Genomic DNA, 21,064 nt, shown 5'->3' with positions numbered 1-21,064 from the left:
GCTTTATGTCCTAGAGGAAATTTTTCCTCAGCCAACCCCACAAAAATTCTAAATTACACAAGAATACTCAAAATTTGCATTGTGGAAACAAGTTTCCTTCTTCTTTGGGTCTCTCATTTAACTAGCTAAGATTTTGTTCAGACTCTCAGTAAGCAATTCAATAAAAAACTGAAATTAAAACAGCACCCCGTTTTCCCCTCCTTCCCCTTGGTTATCTCAACCCTTATCCATCTCAAGGATTTTCTAAGAACAGCTCAAATAAAGTTAGTACCTGCTACTTAAAGCAAGGAGGTTTGAGATTCTGAGAGAAAACTCTACCAAATTCACCTAATATGAAGCAGGGAGTTGGTGAGGCACAGTGGGCTCCTGCTGGTACTAGCACCGGGTCTGGACTGTGAGGTGGTCCTGGATGGGCTTCTTCAGAATCCTCTCAGCTACATTAAGTAAGTGTTTAAACTTGCAGAGGATTTTTATAAGAATTCATTTGAGCCAAACTGATGACAATATTTGATCTCTGTGAAGCAAGATTTCAAATGCTACAGAGAATAACAGTTTTGCAGTTTCCTTTATACATTTGAAATTACAGAGGGAATGGAAGATTACATGAAGGTGGGAAAAGCAATGTAGGAATTGGATTACAGGATAATTAACAAGATTATGTGATCTTAAGTTTCTGAGGGGTCTGGAAAAAAGAGGCATTTCAAAGGTATGTTAACACAGATGCACAGAAACAATGGACAGGGCTTGCTTAGAGAAACAATAATCCACTTACTAAAGAAGTTATATACCTGGGGTGTGACTACAGGTATATAACTTTATGACCTGCCCAGTTAAGAATTTATAATTTCGTCACTCTCTGAATTTACTGTTGGTTAGATTTATTACAGATTACCTTTTTTGTTCATACCATGAAGTTCAAATAGGTTATTCTATAGGTCAAGGATAAGATAGTCATAATGCTAATGTCCGGTCCTGTGTGAATACCCATTCTGAGCTAGACCAGGCATTAGGAACTTTACAACTTATCTCACTGAAGTCTTATGTTTAGAACTGTGCAATTTATATATCAATTTTCAAATAGAATCTCTTAGACTCACAAAATTTACTTCTCTAAAGTCCCCCAGCTGATAAGTGCCAGAGTCAAACAATAAACAGCATATTGCCACAGCTGCATTATTTACCTATTCTTGTATATGCAAAACAAAAATGTAAGAACAAAGTAATTTCTTCTCTTTTTATTCTGCTATCATTTCTCTTTATATATCAAGCCTCAAAGATATTAGTGTAGGTGGAAAAAAGTGTTCTAGGAAAATAATCAAGAAATGTATGTTCAATAAATGTCTATTGAGCATCTGCTACATGCCAGGAATTCTACTAAGAGCAAGGGATACAAGTGCTTGGGGAAGAAGGCACACTAACCATGAGGGGTTATATAATTAGGTGATTACATTGTACTAATTGTACAATTAGCAATACAAAATGAAATGTGTGATGATAAGGGACTAATCTACACCCATGGGAGAAGTATCTAACCTAGAATAAAGATACTTAACTTTCTGTATATTAGGTCCCCCAACTGTCAGAAATTATGTCATCTCTCTTCAGTCTTAGAAGCATATAGATATTAATTATTATTAAACATTTTCACTCCCTTTAAAAATAAAATATGTAAGAGCTAAAACTTATTTGATATAAAAATCCCATTCCTTGTTTACTTTGTGTGATTTCTAAGCAGAGTAAATTGAGTTTTATGTACATTATTAAGAGAACACAACCTCGAATATAGATATTTGAGTACAGATGCCTAGCATAATTCTTAAAGCCTTAAAATATTTTATGCAACTATTTAGTTTGTACACTTACAGTAACTGCAAACTTCTGATTAAAATGAGCTCATTCTGATATCTTGATGAATTCAGATTATAGCTATGAACTAGTGAATTAAATATTTGATCTCTGTAATCATTTTTTGTGGGGTCAGATTGGGTTAATACTGTGTAATATTTAGTAGAGAATAAATATAGTATCCTGGCAAAAAGTAGGACTTATATCTCAAGAACCCTAATCTTTTGATACAAAGAAAAGACAGACTTTTATTTGCTGAGTGAGCCAAACCTATATTATGAGATGGAATTCAGAGACAAAGGCTATTATATGACATCCAACATTAATTATTGTTTTTAAATTTTTGTACCATTGGTAGTGTTGACAAAGGAGATCACTGGCTAACTGATATTTTGAGATGAGCCTGCCAAAATTGAGGTCCAGAATTAATAATAGCCAACTGCAACTCGTGACAGAGAAATAAATAATTTAAAAACAGTATGCAAGAGCTTCAACTTCATTGAGTGTCAAAGCTTGTTTCTTTTTTAACTCTATAATTGTGAAGCATGAGTCATCATCCAATGAGAAACAAAAAATCCTTTGTTGAAAACAAGCACACAAACAAAACACTAGTTAAAAATATAGCACACAGTTTCTGGCACCATAAGGTTGATACAAGAAAAAAAAAAAAAAAAAAAAAGAGTGACACAAAATAAAACTCTTTTAGTGATTTAAAACTTTCTGAAAGTTTCTACATTTACAAAAGAAAAACATTTAATGATACAAAAATTACCCATAGATTCTCTCTAACTAACATGTTTGCCTAGTACTAAAGAATAATCTTTGGAATTCATGGTATCCTGATGTGAACTTGTAGCACATGTTATTTAGATATGTTTTCATTACTTTCATCTGTTTCTTTTTCAAGGCCCTGTTGAAATTAGCCAATATTACTATGTCAGTTTCAGAGGTATAAGAGAACTGTCCAAGTTCCAAAATATCAGTGACAAAGTCTGTATTCAGTACCACTTGTTGAACAGTCTAACGGCACCATAGTAGCCTGACGGTGTACTGGAATATCTTCCAGTTGTTTATGAATGCAGCAAATGTTTTAAAAACAATAAACACTCAGTGCCTTTATCCATTCAGTGCATTTTCCTTCCTTGCTTTGTTCTGTTAAAGAAAAAAATATATTTTATTCTATTCGATTTTTAGCAGTCTATTTTTTAATTTGTTCAGTATAATTGAAAAGAGTTCAGTTTGAATATTCCCTTTCAAATATAGCTACAACTACTTTATTTCTGAGAATAGAAGTCTTTTTTCTTGGCCTAAGTTACAGCACAGTTAAACCTAAAAGTAAAGACAGCAGTTGTAAATAAAAATACTCATTACTATATAGTCACAATGACTAACTAAAAAAAGGCATTAACTTTATTCATCTTTATCTTTTATAATAAAGAGTAAGGAACCCAATTTGAAAATATAAAAGTAACACAAGTTCATTTTCAAAAAGTTAAAGATTTAAAGAAATAGCTGTCATTTGTAGTCCTAACTCGTGGAAATGACCACTATTAGTGTTTGAGAGGATGACCCTGCTATCATTTTTTCCCATGTGTTTCTATTTATGTAGTGTGGAGTTTACTATTTTTATACTATAACCCTTGCTTTCTCATGAACAACTTCCTAGAGACTGCTGCAGTTTCAATCTAATGTGCTAATGGGATTTGGCATAGTATTTTATATTATACTAGAGGCCTGGTGCACAAAAATTTGTGCACTCGGTGGGGGGGTCCCTCAGCCCAGTCTGGGGCCCCTCGGAGGATGTCCACCTGCTGGCTTAGACCCGCTCCCTGGGGTATTGGGCCTAAGCTAGCAGTCAGACATCCCTCTGGCAGCCCAGCAGCCCACTTGCCAGCAGGGACCAGGCCTAAGCTGCAGTCAGACATCCTTAGCGCTGCTGAGGAGGCCGGAGAGGCTCCCGCCACCACCACTGTGCTAGCAGCCATCAGCCTGGCTTGTGGCTGAGCAGAGCTCCCCCTGTGGGAGTGCACTGACCACCAGGGGGCAGCTCCTATATTGAGTGTCTGCCCCCTGGTGGTCAGTGTGTGTCATAGTGACCAGTGATTCCCAGTCGTTCTGCTGTTAGGGTCAATTTGCATATTAGCCTTTTATTATATGCCTGGTGCATGGGTGGGGGATGGGTGCTTTGCACTGAAGGGTTCCCGGATCAGGGTGGGGGTCCCGCTGGGGTGCCTGGCCAGCCTGGGTGAGGGGCTGAGGGCCGTTTTCAGACTGGTCACACCCCCTTCAGGGTGGGGGTCCCCGCTGGAGTGCTGGCCAGCCTGGATGAGGGGCTGAGGGCTGTTTTAAGGTTGGCCACACCCCCTGAAGAGAGGGGGGCCCTGCTGGGGTGCCTGGCCAGCCTGGGTGAGTGGCTGATGGCTGTTTGCAGACTGGCCACAGGCCCTTCAGGGTGGGGTTCCCCCCTTGGGTGCCTGGCCAGCCTGGGAGAGGGGCTGATGGCTCTTTGCAGGCTTCTAAACCCCCCAGTGGGGACCCTCACCCCATGAAGGTGTGGCCAGCCTGGGTGAGGGGCTGATGGCTGTTTGCAGGCTGACCACAGCCCCTTCAGGGTAGGGGTCCTTGCTGGGGTGCCTGGCCAGCCTGGATGAAGGACTGATGACTGTTTGCCGGCTGACCACAGCCCCCTCAGGGTGGAGGTCCCCTGGGGTGCCGGGCCAGGCTGGGTGAGGGGCTGAGGGCTGTTTGCAGGCTGGCCACGGCCCCCAGCCATCCAAGCTCCCAGTGGAGACTGGCTGGAAGCAGGTATCTGGGATTTATTTATCTTCTATAATCGAAACTTCATTGCCTTTAGCGGAGGCCCCAGTCGGCTCAGAGCAGGTGGGAAGCTTGGCTTCCTCCATTGCCGGGGCAACCAAGCCTCCTGCTTGCTCCAGCTCCATGGCTGCTGGCCGCCATCTTGGTTGGGATAATTTGCATATAGTCGCTCTGATTGGCTGGTGAGCATGGCTTGGGGCGTAGTGCAGGTACAGTCAATTTGCATGTTTCTCTTTTATTAGATTAGATTATACAGGTATTATGTCTGTATACATATTAATGTATGTGCATATGTACTCTTGCATAATACTTTTGTAATTTTATTAATATACTAGAGGCCAGGTGCACAAAAATTTGTGCACTGGCGGGGGGGTGTCACTCAGCCCCACTTGTGCCCTCTCACAGTCTGGGACCCCCTCGGGAGATGACGACCTGCTGGCTTAGGCCTGCTCCCGGGTGGCAGAGGGCAGGCCCAATCCCTAGGTGCAGCCCCTGGTCAGGCTCAGAGCAGGGCCGATTGGGGAGTTGGGGCGCCGTCCCCTGTCATGCACAGAGCAGGGCGGATCGGGAGGTTGCGGTGCCACCCTCAGTCATGCTCAGGGTAAGGCTGATTGGGGGGTTAGGGTGCCGCCCCCTGTCACACTCAAGGCAGGGTCAATGGGGAGGTTGTGGCACCACCCCCTGTCACGCACAGAGCAGGGCCAATCAGGAGGTTGGGGTGCTGCCCCCATCACTCACAGAGCAGGGCCCATCAGGGGTTTGAGACGCTAACCCCTGTCATGCACAGAGCAGAGCCCATCAGAGGGCTTAGGGCTCCGTACCCTGTCACACACAGAGCAGGGCCGATCAGGGGGTTGGGGAGCTCCCGCCTGTCACACACAGAGCAGGGCTGATCTGTGGGTTGGGGAGCTCCACCCTGTCACCCACAGAGTAGGGCCAATAGGGGAGTTGGGGCACTGCCCCCTGTCATCCACAGAGCAGGGCTGATCAGGGCGTTGGGGCACTCCCCCCGTCACACTCAGGGCTGGGCTGATGGGGAGGTTGCAGCTCCACCCCGTCACACACAGAGCAGGGCCCATGGGGGGGTTGGGGCGCCGCATACTGTCACACACAGAGCAGGGCTGATCAGGGGGTTGGGGAGCTCCCCTCTATCAGGCAAAGAGCAGGGCTGATCAGGGGATTGGGGCACCTTCCCCTGTCACGAACAGAGCAGGGCAGATAGGGAGGTTGTGGCCCTGCCCCTGTCACACACAGAGCCGCAGGGCATTAAGGGGTTTTGGGCGCTGCCCCCTCTCATGCTGCTCCAGGGGCCAGGAGGCCTCACCGATCCGCTGATCCCAGTGCTGGGAGGCCTCGCGGCTCTGCTTGACACAGGGGCAGTGAGGCCTCGCTGCTCAGCTGATCCCTGTGCTGGGAAGCTCCACTGATCCAGGTTCCAGGAGGCCTTGCGGCTCCACTGATCCCGGGGCATGAGGCCTTGTGGCTCCGCTGATCCTGGTTCGGGAGGCCTCGCAGCTCTGCTAATCCCAGTGCTGGGAGGCATATTACCCGTTTACTATATAGGATAGAGGCCTGGTGCATGGGTGGGGGCCTGCTGGTTTGCCCTGAAGGGTGTCCTGGATCAGAGTGGGGGTCCCACTTGGGTGCCTGGCCTGCCTGGATGAGGGGATGATGGCTGTTTTCAGCTTGTCACATCCCCTTCAGGGTGGGGGTCCCCACTGTGGTGCCTGGCCAGCCTGGATGAGGGGATGGTGGCTGTTTGCAGCTGGTCACACCCCCTTCAGGTTGGGAGTCCCCACTGGGGTGCCTGGCCAGTCTGGGTGAGGGGCTGAGGGCTGTTTTCAGGCTGGCGGGTGACTGAAGCTCCCAACCTCTCCTTTTTTTCTTTTTTTTTAATTCTGGGATTTATTTACCTTCTATGGCTGTCACTGGAGCTGAGAGCTGGCTTTAGCCCTGAGGTTTGGCTCCAGCTCTGAGACCTCGGCTGCTGAAAGCAGGTATCTGGGCTTTGTTTGGCTTCTATAATTGAAACACTGTTGCAACTGAAGCTCCGCCATCTGGCTGAAAGCATGGGGTTTGTTTAGCTTCTATAATTGCAACATTGTTTCTTAGAGTGCAGCTCAGAGCCCAGCAGCGGCAGGCGGGGAACCTTGGCTTCCTCCTTCACTGGAGCAAGCAAGCTTCCTGTTTGCTTCAGCTGCCTGGCTTCTGGCCGCCATCTTGGTTGGCAGTTAATTTGCATATCACCCTGATTAGCCAATGGGAAGCATGTCAGAGGTATGGTTAATTACCACTTTTGTCTATTATTAGATAGGATATATTATGCATATGATATACTTTTGCATAATACTTTTGTGATTTATGTGAATAAAATTATGTGAACATATAATATACATATGTACAGTTCTTTTAAACACATTGGGTCTTTACAAGATTTCTCAATTCATTTGTTTCTAGCTTCCTTTTTTCTTCTACTGTTCCTGCCATTTCTGTTTTAGCAGTACTTTAGATCTCGTTTTTATAATCTCAATTTACCTTTTATTTTTCTCTGAAATAAGTAATACTCCCTGATACCCTGAGTGTTCTTTTTTTAGGAGTAGAGCATAGTGATTATAAGCTTGAGCTCTGAGACAGATTTTCTGGGTTTAAATCTCAGCACTACCACCTAACCTTCATGTGTACCTCATGTTCTCAGAGGTAAATTGAGTCATAATAGTTCTTACCTGAAAGTGTTGTTGCAAAGATAAAATTAGCTGATACATGTAATGTGTTTAGAATAGGGCTTAGCAAATAATAAGAACCCCATACATATTAGCTAATCATTTTTAAGGATAATACAAGAATGCTACTTTTCAGGACTTTATACATAAAAAGCTATGTGTACTTGAAGCACTCTGAATGTAAGGTTGTATAATCCTATATAATAAAAGCTTAAAATGCTAAGTGTCCAGTTATCCATTCATCCATTCAACCAATCAAAGCATAATATGCTAATGATATGCTAAGGCCGCTCAACCACTCGCTATGACGTGCACTGACCACCAGGGGGCAGATGCTCTGACTGGTAGGTTAGCTTGCTGCTGGGGTCCAGCCGATCAGGACTGAGCGAGAAGGGCCGGATATGCCCTGGAGCCCTCCCACGATCCCTCCCCGGAGGGCCAACCTCCCGTGTCCCTCCCTGGGCCCAATTGTGCACCTGGGGTCCCTCCACCTGGTCTGCACTTGCTTGCAATCTGGGACCCCTCAGGGATTGTCGGAGAACCAGTGTCAGCCCAATCCCGCAGGCCAGGCCAAGGGACCCCACTGGTGCATGAATGTGCATCGGGCCTCTAGTCCTATATAATAAAGAGGTGACATGCAAATTGACCCTCACTCCATCATACCATCGCAAGATGGCTGTGCCCACAGCAGAGGCAGGGTTCCCATAACAGAAGATGGCTGCACCCACAGTGGAGGTGGGGGTTTTGTAATGAGCCATAATGAGTGATTAGCAGGGACCTGAGGCTGTGTAGTGCCGGGCTGGGGCGGGGTACCTGAGGCCGCGTGCCCCACCCGACAGGGCTTGATGGGGGACCTCAGGCCACCCCTCCACCCCAGCACTGAGCTGGGGGACCTCAGGCCACACCCACCGACTGGCCAGGCTTGAGGGGGACCTGAGGCCACGCCCCTCACCCAGTGGGTGTTGATAGGGGCCCTGAGGCTGCGCACTCCACCTGGTGGGGTTTGACAGGGGCCCTGAGGCTGGACCCCTCCACCCAGCAGGGCTTGATGTGGGTGGGACCAGCCGGGTCTGGATCTCGACCAATGGGTGTGGGGCCAGCTGGGTCTGGGTCTGGCGCAATTTCAAGATGCATGCAAGTGGGTGGGGACTTGACTCTGGGTCCCGCGGTGTGCCCCAGACTCTGACAGGAGGAAGATTTTCATATACATTTTGCTAATTTTCTTTCATCTCTGACACTTCTATTATAGAGAAAGGGCAAATAGCAATATCAAAATATTTCCTCTAATTAATTTTCTTTTAATGTGCATGAATTTCATGCACTGGGCCACTAGTCCTATCTAATAATAGACAAACATGGTAATTAACCGTAACTTCGCTACCCATCCCATTGGCTAATCAGGGGGATATGCAAATTAACTGCCAACAAAGATGGCAGTTAACCACCAACAAATATGGCAGTTAATTTGCATACATAGGTGCAATGATGGGATGCCATAGGGGAAGGATGGTGATTGGAAACATAGGCGGCAGGCAAGAGCCAGGAGGCACTGCCCCTGGCCCTGGATCAGAGAACCAGCTGCCTTTGCCCGGCCCCCTGCCGGTGATCGGAGAAGCTGAGGGGGGCAGGGAAGAGGTGGGCGCCCGCCACTTCCCTGGCCGCCCCTGCCAGGGATGAGCAACTGGAGATCCCACAGCAGGAAAGGGGGGCCTGCAGCCGGCCTCCATGTGCGCCTGCCCATGGGATTGCCGCAGCGATCACAGAGCAGGATAGGGCAGCCTGCAGCCAGCCCCATGTGCACCTGCCTGCCCATGGGATTGTTGATGCAGTCCCACAGCAGGATAGGGTCACCTGTAGCCAGCCCCCCTGTGCACCTGTCCCTGGGTCGCCCTGACGATCCCACAGCAGGAAAGGGCATCCCATCCTGACCACAGCTCAAGGGAGAGTACAACATGCAGTGGAGGCCAGGAACCTGAGAAATCAACAGAGAGAGGCACCTCCTCCAAGCTTCCAGGGTGTGGCTGGCGGCAGGCCCCCAGCGGACACACACACACAGCCTACTCTGAGCTTCCAATGTGGCTGGGAGCAGACCACCAGTGGACACACACACACTTCAACTGCTTGGAGCCTATGTGGCACGGCTGGGGGCAGGCCCCAGCACACACACACACACAAACACACACACGGGACGCCTGCACCGAGCCTCTGCTGCGAGATGTGGCCATCAGTAGGACATCCACTGAGGGCTCACGGACTGAGGGGCAGGCTTGGCTGAGGAAACCCCATCCCCCAGTGCATGAATTTCGTTCACCGGGCCTCTAGTCCTATCTAATAAAACAGAAACATGGTAATTAGCCATACCTCCACTACCCTTCCCATGGGCTAATCAGGGCGATATGCAAATTAACTGCCAGCCAAGATAGCGGCCGGCAGCCAGGCAGCTTGAAGCGAACATGAGGCTTGCTTGCTTCAGTGACAGAGGAAGCCAATGTTCCCGGCCTGCCACTGCCAGCCTCTGAGCCTGCAGTCTGAAACATTGTAACAAATATAGAAGCTAAACAAACTCCAGAAACCTGCTTTCAGCTAGCTGGGATCTCAGAGCTGGAGTTGAAACAGTGTTTCGATTATAGAACCCAAACAAACTAGATACCTGCTTTCAGCAGCCAAGGCCTAAGAGCTGGAGCCAAGCCTCAGAGCTAAAGCTGGCCCAGAATTTAAAAAAAGAAAAAAAGGAGCAGTTGGGAGGTTCAGTCACCCACCAGCCTGAAAAAGCCCTCAGCCCCTCACCCAGACTGGCCAAGCACCCCAGTGGGGACCCCCACCCTGAAGGGGGTGTGACCAGCTGCAAACTGCCATTAGCCCCTCACCCAGGCTGGCCAGGCACCCAAGTGAGACCCCCAGGACACGCTTCAGGGCAAACCAGCCAGCCCCCACCCATGCACCAGGCCTCTATCCTATATAGTAAACGGGTAATATACCTCCCAGCACCGGGATCAGCGGAGCCACGAGGACTCCTGGCACGGGGATCAGCATGACAGGGGTCAGTGCCCAAACCCCCTGATCGCCCTGCGGCTCTGTGTGTGACAGGGGGCAGGGCCACAACCTCCCTATCCACCCTGCTCTGTGTGTGACGGGGCGGTGCCCCAACTCCCCTATCGGCCCTACTCTGTTAGTGACAGGGGGAGCTCCTCAACCCCTGATCGGCCCTGCTCTGTGCGTGACAGGGTACGAAGCCCCAACCCCCCTGATGGGCCCTGCGCTGTGAGTGACGGGGGCAGCGCCCCAACCCCCTGATTCGCCCTGCTCTGTGCATGACAGGGGGTGGTGCCACAACCTCCCCATTGACCCTGCCTTGATTGTGACAGGGGACGGCACCCTAACCCCCCAATCAGCCTTACCCTGAGCATGACTGAGGGTGGCATCGCAACCTCCCGATCCGCCCTGCTCTGTGCATGACAGGGGACGGCGCCCCAACTCCCCAATCGGCCCTGCTCTGAGCCCTACCAGAGGCTGCACCTAGGGATTGGGCCTGCCCTCTGCCACCCGGGAGCAGGCCTAAGCCAGCAGGTCGTTATCTCCCGAGGGGTCTCAGACTGCGAGAGGGCACAGGCCGGGCTGAGGGGCCCCACTCTCCCCCGAGTGCACAAGTTTTTGTGCACCGGGCCTCTAGTTATATATATAAAAGTCTAATTGACCGGCTGACTGGCCAATCAGCAGTATGTATGACTCACACTGACCACCAGGGGGCAGACATTCAACACAGGAGCTGTCGAGCAACAACAACTTTGCAGAGTGCCCTCTCACACTCCTGGACCCCTGGGGGAAGGTCATACTGGCACCACTCCACGTGCAGGTGGCCGGGGAGGGACCACGGGAGGTTGGCTCTAGGTCATGTCTGGCCCATCTCGCCCAGTCCCACCCAGCCAGCGGCCGCCTTCTAATTAATTTTCTTTCAATGTGCCCGAATGCATGCACCAGGCCTCTAATCAACACTAATAAAAGAGAAAAATGGTAATTGGCGTACGAGCTACCCTTTTCATTGGCTAATCAGGGCTATATGCAAATTAACTGCCAACTAAAATTGGCAGTTAACTGCCAACTATGATTGGCAGTTAACTGCCAACTAAGATTGGCAGTTAACTGCCAACTAAGATTGGCAGTTAACTGCCAACAAGATGGCGGTTAATTTGCATATGTAGGCACAATGCAGGGAGGCGAAAGGGAAAGCAGGAAGAAGCCCCCTGCCACTGACAGTGATTGGAAACCCAGGGGGGAGCTAAGAGCTGGGGGGCAGGGCAAAGGCAGCCCTGGGGCCGCCTTTGCCCTGCCCCCCAGCCATGATCGGAGAATCAGGCGCCTTTGCTGCCCTGGCCAGTGATAGCAGGAAGTAGGGGTGGAGCCAGCGATGGGAGCTGGACACGGTCGAAGCTGGCAGTCCCGGGAGCTAGGGGTCCCTTGCCTGGGCCTAAAGCGAAGCCCACGATCGCGGGGCCGCTGCAGCTGCGGGTCCCCGCTGCCCGGGCCGGACACCTAGGCCAGAGGCGTCAGGCCTGGGCAAGGGGCCGATCCTGCGATTGGAGGGTGATGGGGGTCAACGCCTGAGGGCTTCCAGTATGTGAGAGGGGGCAGGCTGGGCTGAGGGACACTCCCCCCCCCCCCACACACACACCCAGTGCACGAATTTTGTGCACCGGGCCCCTAGTATATATATAAAGTGGGGTTGAAAAATAATGTTAATTATAAAGTCTACCAGGAAAGTCTTTCTTCATCTCTCCTTTTCTAGTTTTTCTCCCATAGACCACACATTTCTGCCAGAAATTAGTCCACAGAAGACCTAAATTTGCTGCTAGACCTATTTACCCTCTATTAGACCAAGTAGAGGAGTAGATTCCAGAACTAACAGCAAGCTCTAGACACCCAGATTTCTTCCTTATTTATAATTTAAACCCATTGATACTAACAAGAAGTCCTGGCTGGTTTAATTAAACTTGCATGAGCCATAATGTAGGAGAAACCAACATTCAGGTATTCAAGGTATTATACTAAAATCCCATACATGGGACTTTTCTGAGTTACTAATTTGAAAAAAAAATATGGCCACTATAGATTAGCAATATAGAATAAATATTATATATGATCAATTCTGTCTCTGTCAGCTGGGACTGCTAGAGCAAAATACCACAAACTGAGACAGACATTTACTTCTCACAATTCTGGATGCTGGAAGTCCATGACCAAGTTATTAATGAGAGGCTTCTTCCCGGCTTGTAGTCAGCCATCTTCTTGCTATATGCTCACATAGCCTTTTTATAGTGTGTGTGCTTGGAGAAAGAAAGAACTCACTCTTCCTCCTTTTAAAGTACATTAATCTCATCATGAGGGCCCTATCATTTTAAAAAAAACTTTCTATTTTTTTTTCTTTATTGATTAAGGTAGTACATATGTGTCCTTATCGCCCCATTGCCCCTCACCCCCCTGTTGTCTGTGTCCATTGGTTAGGCTTATATGCATGTATACAAGTCCTTTCGTTGATCTCTCCCCTTACCCCCACCCTCCCCTACCAATCATTTTGACCTCATCTAAACCTAATTATTTCCCAAAGACCCCACCTCCAAATACCACCATGTTAGAGGTTTGAACTTCAACATATGAATTTTGAGGGATACAAACATTCAGTCCACCAGAAAGTTTAATAAAGAAATGAAACTTTATGTAATATTTCATACTAATGTCATACAGTAACCTGAGAACTGCCAACCCCAAGGTAATACCAGAGTTAATTTCTGTAAGTCATGGAGATTCATTGCATACTTGATTTGAATATTTCTTGGCACTTTGTATAATTTTTTTACTGAAGTTTTATGACAATTTCTACGTTGAAATTTTATATTTGCTAAAATCCTACTTCATAATGGTAGGAATAATTTTTACCCTTACTAAAACTCATCTTGAAAATAAATAAGAAAACATATTTCTCTAGATACCACTTTGTTCCCATTTAAAGCAAAACTTGAAAGTAATGTCAACATCTATTGTCTTCCAGTTTGCTCCTACCACTCCATCAGTGGCAGCGGGGGATGGGGTCAGCCGGCGAGTGGGAAGCAGTAGGGGGCGGGGCCGGCCAGCAAGCAGGTGGTGTTGAGGGGTGGGGCCAGCCAGTGACCAGGCCTGCACTGCCCCTGATCACCCCACTGGTAACTTCCCACAGAGGAATCCTGAGGATAACCAGAAGAATGAATGGCAACCTCTCTTTGCTCTTGCACAGTCCTCTGAGTCCTGCTGTGTTCCCCTTTGACTGACCAAACCAAAAGCCAGAGCACAAAGGAAACTTTGATGTGGTTCACATTAGTCAGTTCCAGGGGCACAAGGCAGGGTGGAGAAGGATGGAACATGGACCCCGAGGGCCTGTGTTCATAATTCCAGTGTTCTTTTTTGTAATATCAGAAGCAGTGTGGCTTACTTTATAAAAAATAAAACACAAATCATTTTCTGTGTAGATATGAGACTTTCAGTGAAACAGACTCCCTGGCAAATACCAACATAATCTGTTTGGGGGTTAGCATGTCAAACTATTGAACAAATTGTGTTGTTGAACTAAATGTACTTTTATATGGAACAGTGTTTTTTTGAATAATTTATGCCATTTTTTTATTATATAGGTAACCTTTCATTTACCTTAAAATGAATTATTGAATCTTATTATCCTATCTAATAAAGAGGGAATATGCTAATTGACCCTCATGCCATCACAAAGATGCCGGTGCCCACAGCCAATAAGGAGGGAATATGCTAATTGACTGCCAAGCCCTCAAAGATGGTGGCGCCCACAGCCACAAGATGGCCGGCAGGGGAGGGTAGTTAGGGGTGACCAGGCTGTCAGGGGAGGGCAGTTGGGGGGAACCAGGGTGGCAGAGGAGGGCAGTTGGAGGTGATTGGGCTGACAGGGGAGGGCAGTTGGGGTGATCAGGCCATCAGGGGAGCAGTTAGGCATCGATCAGGCTGGCAGGGGAGTGGTTAGGGGGTGATCAGCCTGGCAGGCAGAAGTGGTTAGGGGCAATCAGGTAGGCAGGCAGGCAAGCGGTTGGGAGCCAGCAGTCCCGGATTGTGAGAGGGATGTCTGACTGCCGGTTTAGGCCCGATCCCACAGGGCCTAAACCGGCAGTCAGACATCCCCCGAGGGGTTCCAGATTGGAGAGGGTGCAGGCTGGGCTGCGGGACACACCCCCCCCAGTGCACGAATTTCGTGCACCAGACCTCTAGTCTATACATATAAAAAACTAAGTGACCGGCCAACCAGCTGACTGGCTGGTAGGTATGATGCACACTGGGAGCAGACACTCAACACAGCAACTTTGCAGAGTGCTCTCTCGTACTCTGGGACCCCCTCAGGGGATATCGGAGAGCCAGTTTCAACTCAATCCCTGCAGGCCAGGCTGAAGGACCCCTCCTGCCAGAGGGACCCTGCTCACTCCACAGACACCCCAGGTGCACCTGACCAGGGAGGGACTGCAGGAGGTTGGCTCCAGGGTGTGTCCGGCCCATCTCACCCAGTCCCGCCCCACTGGCCACCTTCTAATTAATTTCCTTTCAATGTGCACAAATCCATGCACCAAGTCACTAGTATAAATATAATGTTGTATACTATTTATTATTGTTATTTCTTCAGGGGAAGAAATAAACCACAAACTTATTTCTTATGCCTGATGAATACATTAATGAATTCTAAAGGAAATGCTATAGTTTTTTTGAGGCAAACTTCATTGTCTTTATTTTTTAATTTATTTTTATTGTTGGGAGTATTACAAATGTACCCTATTTTCACCCCTTATCCCCCCATCCACCTAGCTCCCACCCACACCAGCCTTCATTTCACTATTGTGTGTGCCCATGGGCTAGTCATATATGCATATAAGTTCTTTGGTTAATCTTTTTCCACCCTCTTCCCCCCTTCCCTCTGAGATCTGTCAGCCTGATCCATGCTTCTATGTCTCTGGACCTATTTTGCTTATCAGTTTATTTGTTCATTAGATTCCACATATAAGTGATATCATATGATACTTCTCTTTCTCCACCTGGTTTATTTTGCTTAGCATAATAATCTCTAGGTCCATCCATGCTGTCTCAAAGGGTAAGAGATCCTTTTTTTACAGCTACATAGTATTGCATTCTGTAAATGTCCCACAGCTTTTTTATCCACTCATCTACTGATGGACACTTTGGCTGTTTCCAGATCTTAGCTATTGAAAATAATGCTGCTATGAAAATAGGGGTATATATATATTCTTTCTGATTGGTGGAACTACTATTTTAAAAACAACAAACAAATAAAGAAACCAAGTGTTGAACCGTGGATTATTATTTTTTAACTATTTAAAAGGAACACATTTGGGGTTAGAAGAACAGATATAGTAGACTTAGTAAGATTTCAGTTTTAATCTTGTCTTACCAGTAAGATTCCTTGACAAATAAGTTCAACTCTATGAGTCTGAGCTTCCTCATCTATAAAGTAAGAGGTGAGCAAAAATACCATCGTAGGTCTCTTCCAACTCTAAAATTTGACTACTTAATTGAAAGGTATTGATTAGTGTCAAAAGAACAAAGTTGGATTTCAAAGGAAGCATGTCAACAGCATTTATTAATTGAGGAAAAATAAAGATAAAGGCAGTGTTGGCTTTTATTTCTAGGTTAAGAATTCACTAGTCCAAGGCCTGCACGCTGTATAACAACTTGTCCCCTCTGCTTCTTCCTTCTCCTCACACTGTATTATTCTAAAAGAATAGCCAATGGGGGAAATCAATCATTAGAGAAATTTCAATTTGCATAGAATTGTTTCAGCGATGAGAAACAATAACTGTGATTGTGTTTTCTCCTTAGAACCAACTGTATTTATTCCCCAGTCTGAATACTCCATTGAGGAAGATGTTGGTGAACTATTCATTCCCATCAGGAGAAGTGGAGATGTGAGCCAGGAGTTGATAGTGATCTGTTATACACAACAAGGTAGTTGGAAACACCCCCCCCCAAAGATAAAAATAAGCATCTTTAACATGTTGGCAACATAACATCATGCCATGAGAAGCATATTTTATAATTACAATTTCCATAGGGGGAAAAAGCAGTTATCCAGAAATCTTTCTTCACCATTGTCCTCTAAGAGGATCTGGAAGGACTCTGCTGCCTCTTACACAAAAATATTTTTTTTCACTTGGTTTGCTTACTCTACTGTTCAATGCTTTGTGGGTTATAAGAAATTGAAGGTCCTTCATTCTTGCCCTCAAGGCTGCTGAAGTAGACGGTAGTAATTATTAAAAGAGAAAACAAAACAAAAAGAGGCAAAGAAATCACTAGTATGTAGTATGAAAGAAAATTAATTTCATACTAGTTTGAAACTCATTGCAATCAAATTTCAGAATATTATTTTTTCTCATGGATAAGTATCCTCTGAAAGGTGATTTTATATAATTAACATTAATACATAATATTCATTAACATATTCATAATATAACTTAATATTTATTAATATTCTGGAAAATAAGTAGACTTTCTAAGGATGCAAAAGAAAAAGTAATATATGCTGTGGATATCTGAGCTGATCTTTAAAATTTCTATTAATGTATATGCATTGACAGGTAGTAGAGAATAGTGATTAAAATTATTGCCTTCAGGATCAGCCTTCAGCTCTGGGTTATATAGTTTAACCTATAAGCCTAGATCACCAAATGCATAAAACCCAATAGAATAGAATGGTTGAGAGGATCAATGAGGCAATGCCCGTAAAACACTTGGTACTTTATCTGCACACAGTACGCAATAGGAGCTATTATTTTGTAATATTGTGTTGTTCTAATAGACCACTGGCAGAAAATAGAGAAAACATTTGAAACTTAATATTTGTCATATGTTTGATACCATTGTGAAGTTAATGTGTGATACTAGAACAGTATAGAAGTGCTATTGCACTTTCTAGGGGTGTTAATAGATATTAATTGACCATTGAAATGCTGCGTGTGAAAATTATTTTTTGAAATATCCTTGTGATATGTTCTACATAAAACATTTTTTGTATTTTCTCTGCCTCAAGGAACAGCAAGCGGAACTGTGCCGACATCAGTGCTGTCCTATTCTGATTACATATCCAGGCCTGAGGACCATACGAGTGTCATCCGCTTTGACAAACATGAGCATGAGAAAATGTGTCGGATTGTTGTGATTGATGACTCCTTGTATGAAGAGGAAGAGACATTCCATGTCCTTCTGAGCATGCCTATGGGTGGTAGAATTGGATCAGAATTCCAAGGGGCTTGGGTTACAATCATCCCTGACAAAAATGATGGTAAGTACTAATACACCTGAAAAGTATTCTTCTTTCCAGCCAGATGAACATTAAGCACAGATTTCTAGACAAAAAATAAAAAAATGACAGTGTAAAAAATACCACATGCACGTTAATTTTACGCTTGATTTTATGGTATGATTAAGTTTCAAGTTGGCTGTATCATACAATTTGTCTTCGTTAATTTAATATTTTTATTACATTTATTGGGCAGACACTGGTTGACATAAATATATGTTTCAGGTGTGGGTTTCTGTTACAAGATCTATATATTGCACTGTGTGCCCATCACCCAAAGTCAAATCTCCTGTCTCTTCCAGTGGGTTCTTGTGCTATGAAATTTGAAGAATAAAATTCGTGGACTAAAAGATTTTAAATAAAAATTTGGAAGTTTATTTGAAGCATATACAAACTCAGGGGGGTTGGGGCTCCGTACCCTGTTGCGCACAGAGCAGGGCCAATCAGGGGGTTGGGGCGCTGCCCCCTGTCACAAACAGAGCAGGGCGCATCAGGGGGTTGGGGAGCTCCCCTCTGTCACGCACAGAGCAGGGCCAATCAGGGGTTGAGGAGCTCCCCCCTGTCACTCACAAAGTAGGGCTGATAGGGGAGTTGGGGCACCGCCCCCTGTCACACACAGAGCCGCAGGGCGATCAGGGGGTTTGGGTGCTGCCCCCTGTCACGCTGATCCCGGTGCCGGGAGGCATATTACCCTTTTACTATATAGGATAGATGCCTGGTGCATGGGTGGGGGCCTGCTGGTTTGCCCTGAAGGGTGTCCTGGATCAGGGTGGGGGTCCCCACTGGGGTGCCTGGACTGTCTGGGTGAGGGGCTGAGGGTTGTTTTCAGGCTGGCAGGTGACTGAAGCTCCCAACCGCTCCTTTTTTTCTTTTTTTTTTATTCTGGGCCAGCTTTAGCTCTGGCTCCAGCTCTGAAGCCTCTGCTGCTGAAAGCAGGTATCTGGTTTGTTTGGGTTCTCTAATCGAAACACTGTTTCAACTCCAGCTCTGAAATCCCGGCTGGCTGAAAGCAGGTTTCTGGGGTTTTGTTTAGCTTCTATATTTGTATCAATGTTTCAAACTGCAAGCTCAAAGGCCAGCAAGGCAGGAGGGGAACGTTGGAGTCCTCCGTCACTGAAGCAAGCAAGCCTCTTGTTAGCTTCAAGCTGCCTGGCTGCCGGCCGCCATCTTGGCTGACAGTTAATTTGCATATCGCCCTGATTAGCGAATGGGAAGGGTAGCGGACGTAAAGCTAAGTACCATATTTCTCTTTTATTAGATAGGATGCTATTCTCCTTTGGCTAGGCATGTAGCTTTCTCTGAATAGGTCTTTCTACCATTTGGCAGTAGATAGTTCAGAATTGCAAGATTGTTTACCTCTGTGATCTCCCATACTTGACCACCAAGGCCTCTGTGGGGTCCCACTTCAAGGGCCCCTCCTGGGGATCAATCACAGAGGGAAACATCTCTTGGTTTATAGTTAATATACTCCTGGACCTGATTACAAGGGCAATGGGAGGTGAGTTTTTGGAGTCCAAGCAGTGGCAGAGCTCTGTGGTTCCATTTCTTTGTCTGAAACACCACTGCAAGCCTGACAGTGGTTGGGAGCATGACCCTGCTGCACTTGTCCTGATGTGCTGGCCCCTGTAATCTCTCTGTTACTTCTAGCTGAAGGAAGTGCCTGCTACTGCTGATTTTCTCCCCTATCCCAGCCGAGTCATGAGCTCTCAGCTGCAGGGCTGAATCTGTGGGCTGTTTGCACTTTCCTCCCTTTTGTCTCCCCATTTATCCCTGGTTATCCACCTTTAAATCTTTCAATGCAAGGGTCTCTCAAGTGTGTAACTGTGTTGAGCAACAATTTCTTTGTTAAGTTATAGTTGGTTAACTTGTTGAAATTTCAGGGAGAGAAGATAAGGTGCTCTCTCATGCCACCATTCCTGATGTCCTCAATCTAATATTTTTAAAGGGCAGGAATTACACCCGTATGGTTTTTCCCTCTGTGAAGTTTCGTTTACCTTGGCGCCTACCATTAGTTGATTAAACTTTTAAAATGTTATGGTGAAGAATTTAAGCTATTTTAATAAGTTTAATCTCCTTTTTTTGTTTGTTTTGTGCTGCTTTTAAAGGTTATGTTTTATAACATTAATCAGTGTTCAAACTCACTTTTCAAAGAAACCAACCAGACAAAGCTGTTAAATGAATAACTAGAAAGGTATACATATGTGGAAAATTAAGTTCTACAGGCATCTCTGTGCGCCCCCTCCAAGAGGAAAGGGTATCCTAGACTACTCTTCCTGAGGGAAATACGTTTTTACAAGGTAATCCTTCCTTCTGAATAGAAAAAGGAACAAAAGAGTCTAATGTTCCCTGTTCAAGAATCATTTGTTCTTTCTTTTGAGGAAAGAGAGAACAAGAAGAAAGACAGTGACTAATTTAGTGAGAAAAATGAGAGCAATAAACTAAGAGATAAGACTTCCAGTACTTGAATATTTTCCTTTTCCCTCCTGATTTTTTTTTCCTCATGGTAGATGAAAGAGGAAGAAATTGGTATGATGAGTCTTTTGGTTCAGGAAAAGCTGGATAAGAGTCCAAAGACTTTAATCTGAAACTCAGGATGTTTTTACCTTAAACTTAGATAATATCCTACATGTATAAGCTATTCTAATATTTTTAAATGTTTCTTTAGTTTTTAGTTTAATAAACAATTATATTGTACTAGAGGCCCAGTGCATAAAATTCGTGCATGGTGGTGGGGGGGGGGGGTGTCCCTCAGCCTGGCCTGCAACCTCTCACAATCTGAGACCCCTCAGGTAGGGTTCCTAGGCCGAGCCAGCAATCAGGGCCTATTGGGGCTTTCTTTTCCCTGGCTGGCAGCAGCTGGCCCCGCTGCTGCCACTGCTTGCCATCTGTGCAGTGCTGTCCCCCCTACCCCACCACCAGTTGCCTCCATCTACGTGTGACAGGAACGGTGTGCAATCACTTGGCTGGCCTGGGCCCCCCTCTGTGGGGCAATTGATTGTGGAGCCCCCCTTTCCCTCTCCCTCTATTTCTATTAATGTTGAAAGAAAGTATGGATTGGTATAATTTTTAAAGTTTAAAATAGAATTAACAATTACTTTATTTCAGTTTGTTTTGTTGCAAAAAATTCTTTCCCATATGATTGCTCTAGAATGCATATGGGGAAAAATAAAAGTACAGAAAAATATTTTATTGATATATTAATTGACGTATGGCATTATATTGGTTTCAGGAATACAACATAATGATTCAATATTAATATATATATATATATGTATATATATATATATATATATGTATATATATCCTATCTAATAATAGACAAACATGGTAA

At 45.9% G+C, this 21,064-nt stretch overlaps 1 protein-coding gene across 1 annotated transcript in view; it reads left to right on the top strand.

Annotated features, from left to right (window-relative positions):
• The window catches only part of FREM2 (FRAS1 related extracellular matrix 2), a 334,592-nt gene that overhangs the window by 131,491 nt on the left and 182,037 nt on the right, over positions 1 to 21,064 (top strand). The window contains exons 5-6 of the mRNA XM_059684337.1: positions 16,257 to 16,382; positions 17,464 to 17,715. Of these exons, the coding sequence (XP_059540320.1) occupies positions 16,257 to 16,382; positions 17,464 to 17,715 (378 nt within the window). The remainder of the gene's footprint in view (positions 1 to 16,256; positions 16,383 to 17,463; positions 17,716 to 21,064) is intronic.

The sequence above is a fragment of the Myotis daubentonii genome, chromosome 2, assembly GCF_963259705.1.
Source record: "Myotis daubentonii chromosome 2, mMyoDau2.1, whole genome shotgun sequence".
NCBI lineage: Eukaryota > Metazoa > Chordata > Mammalia > Chiroptera > Vespertilionidae > Myotis > Myotis daubentonii.
The sequence above is the reverse complement of the archived record's forward strand: the minus strand, read 5'-3'. Positions and strand labels throughout refer to the sequence as shown.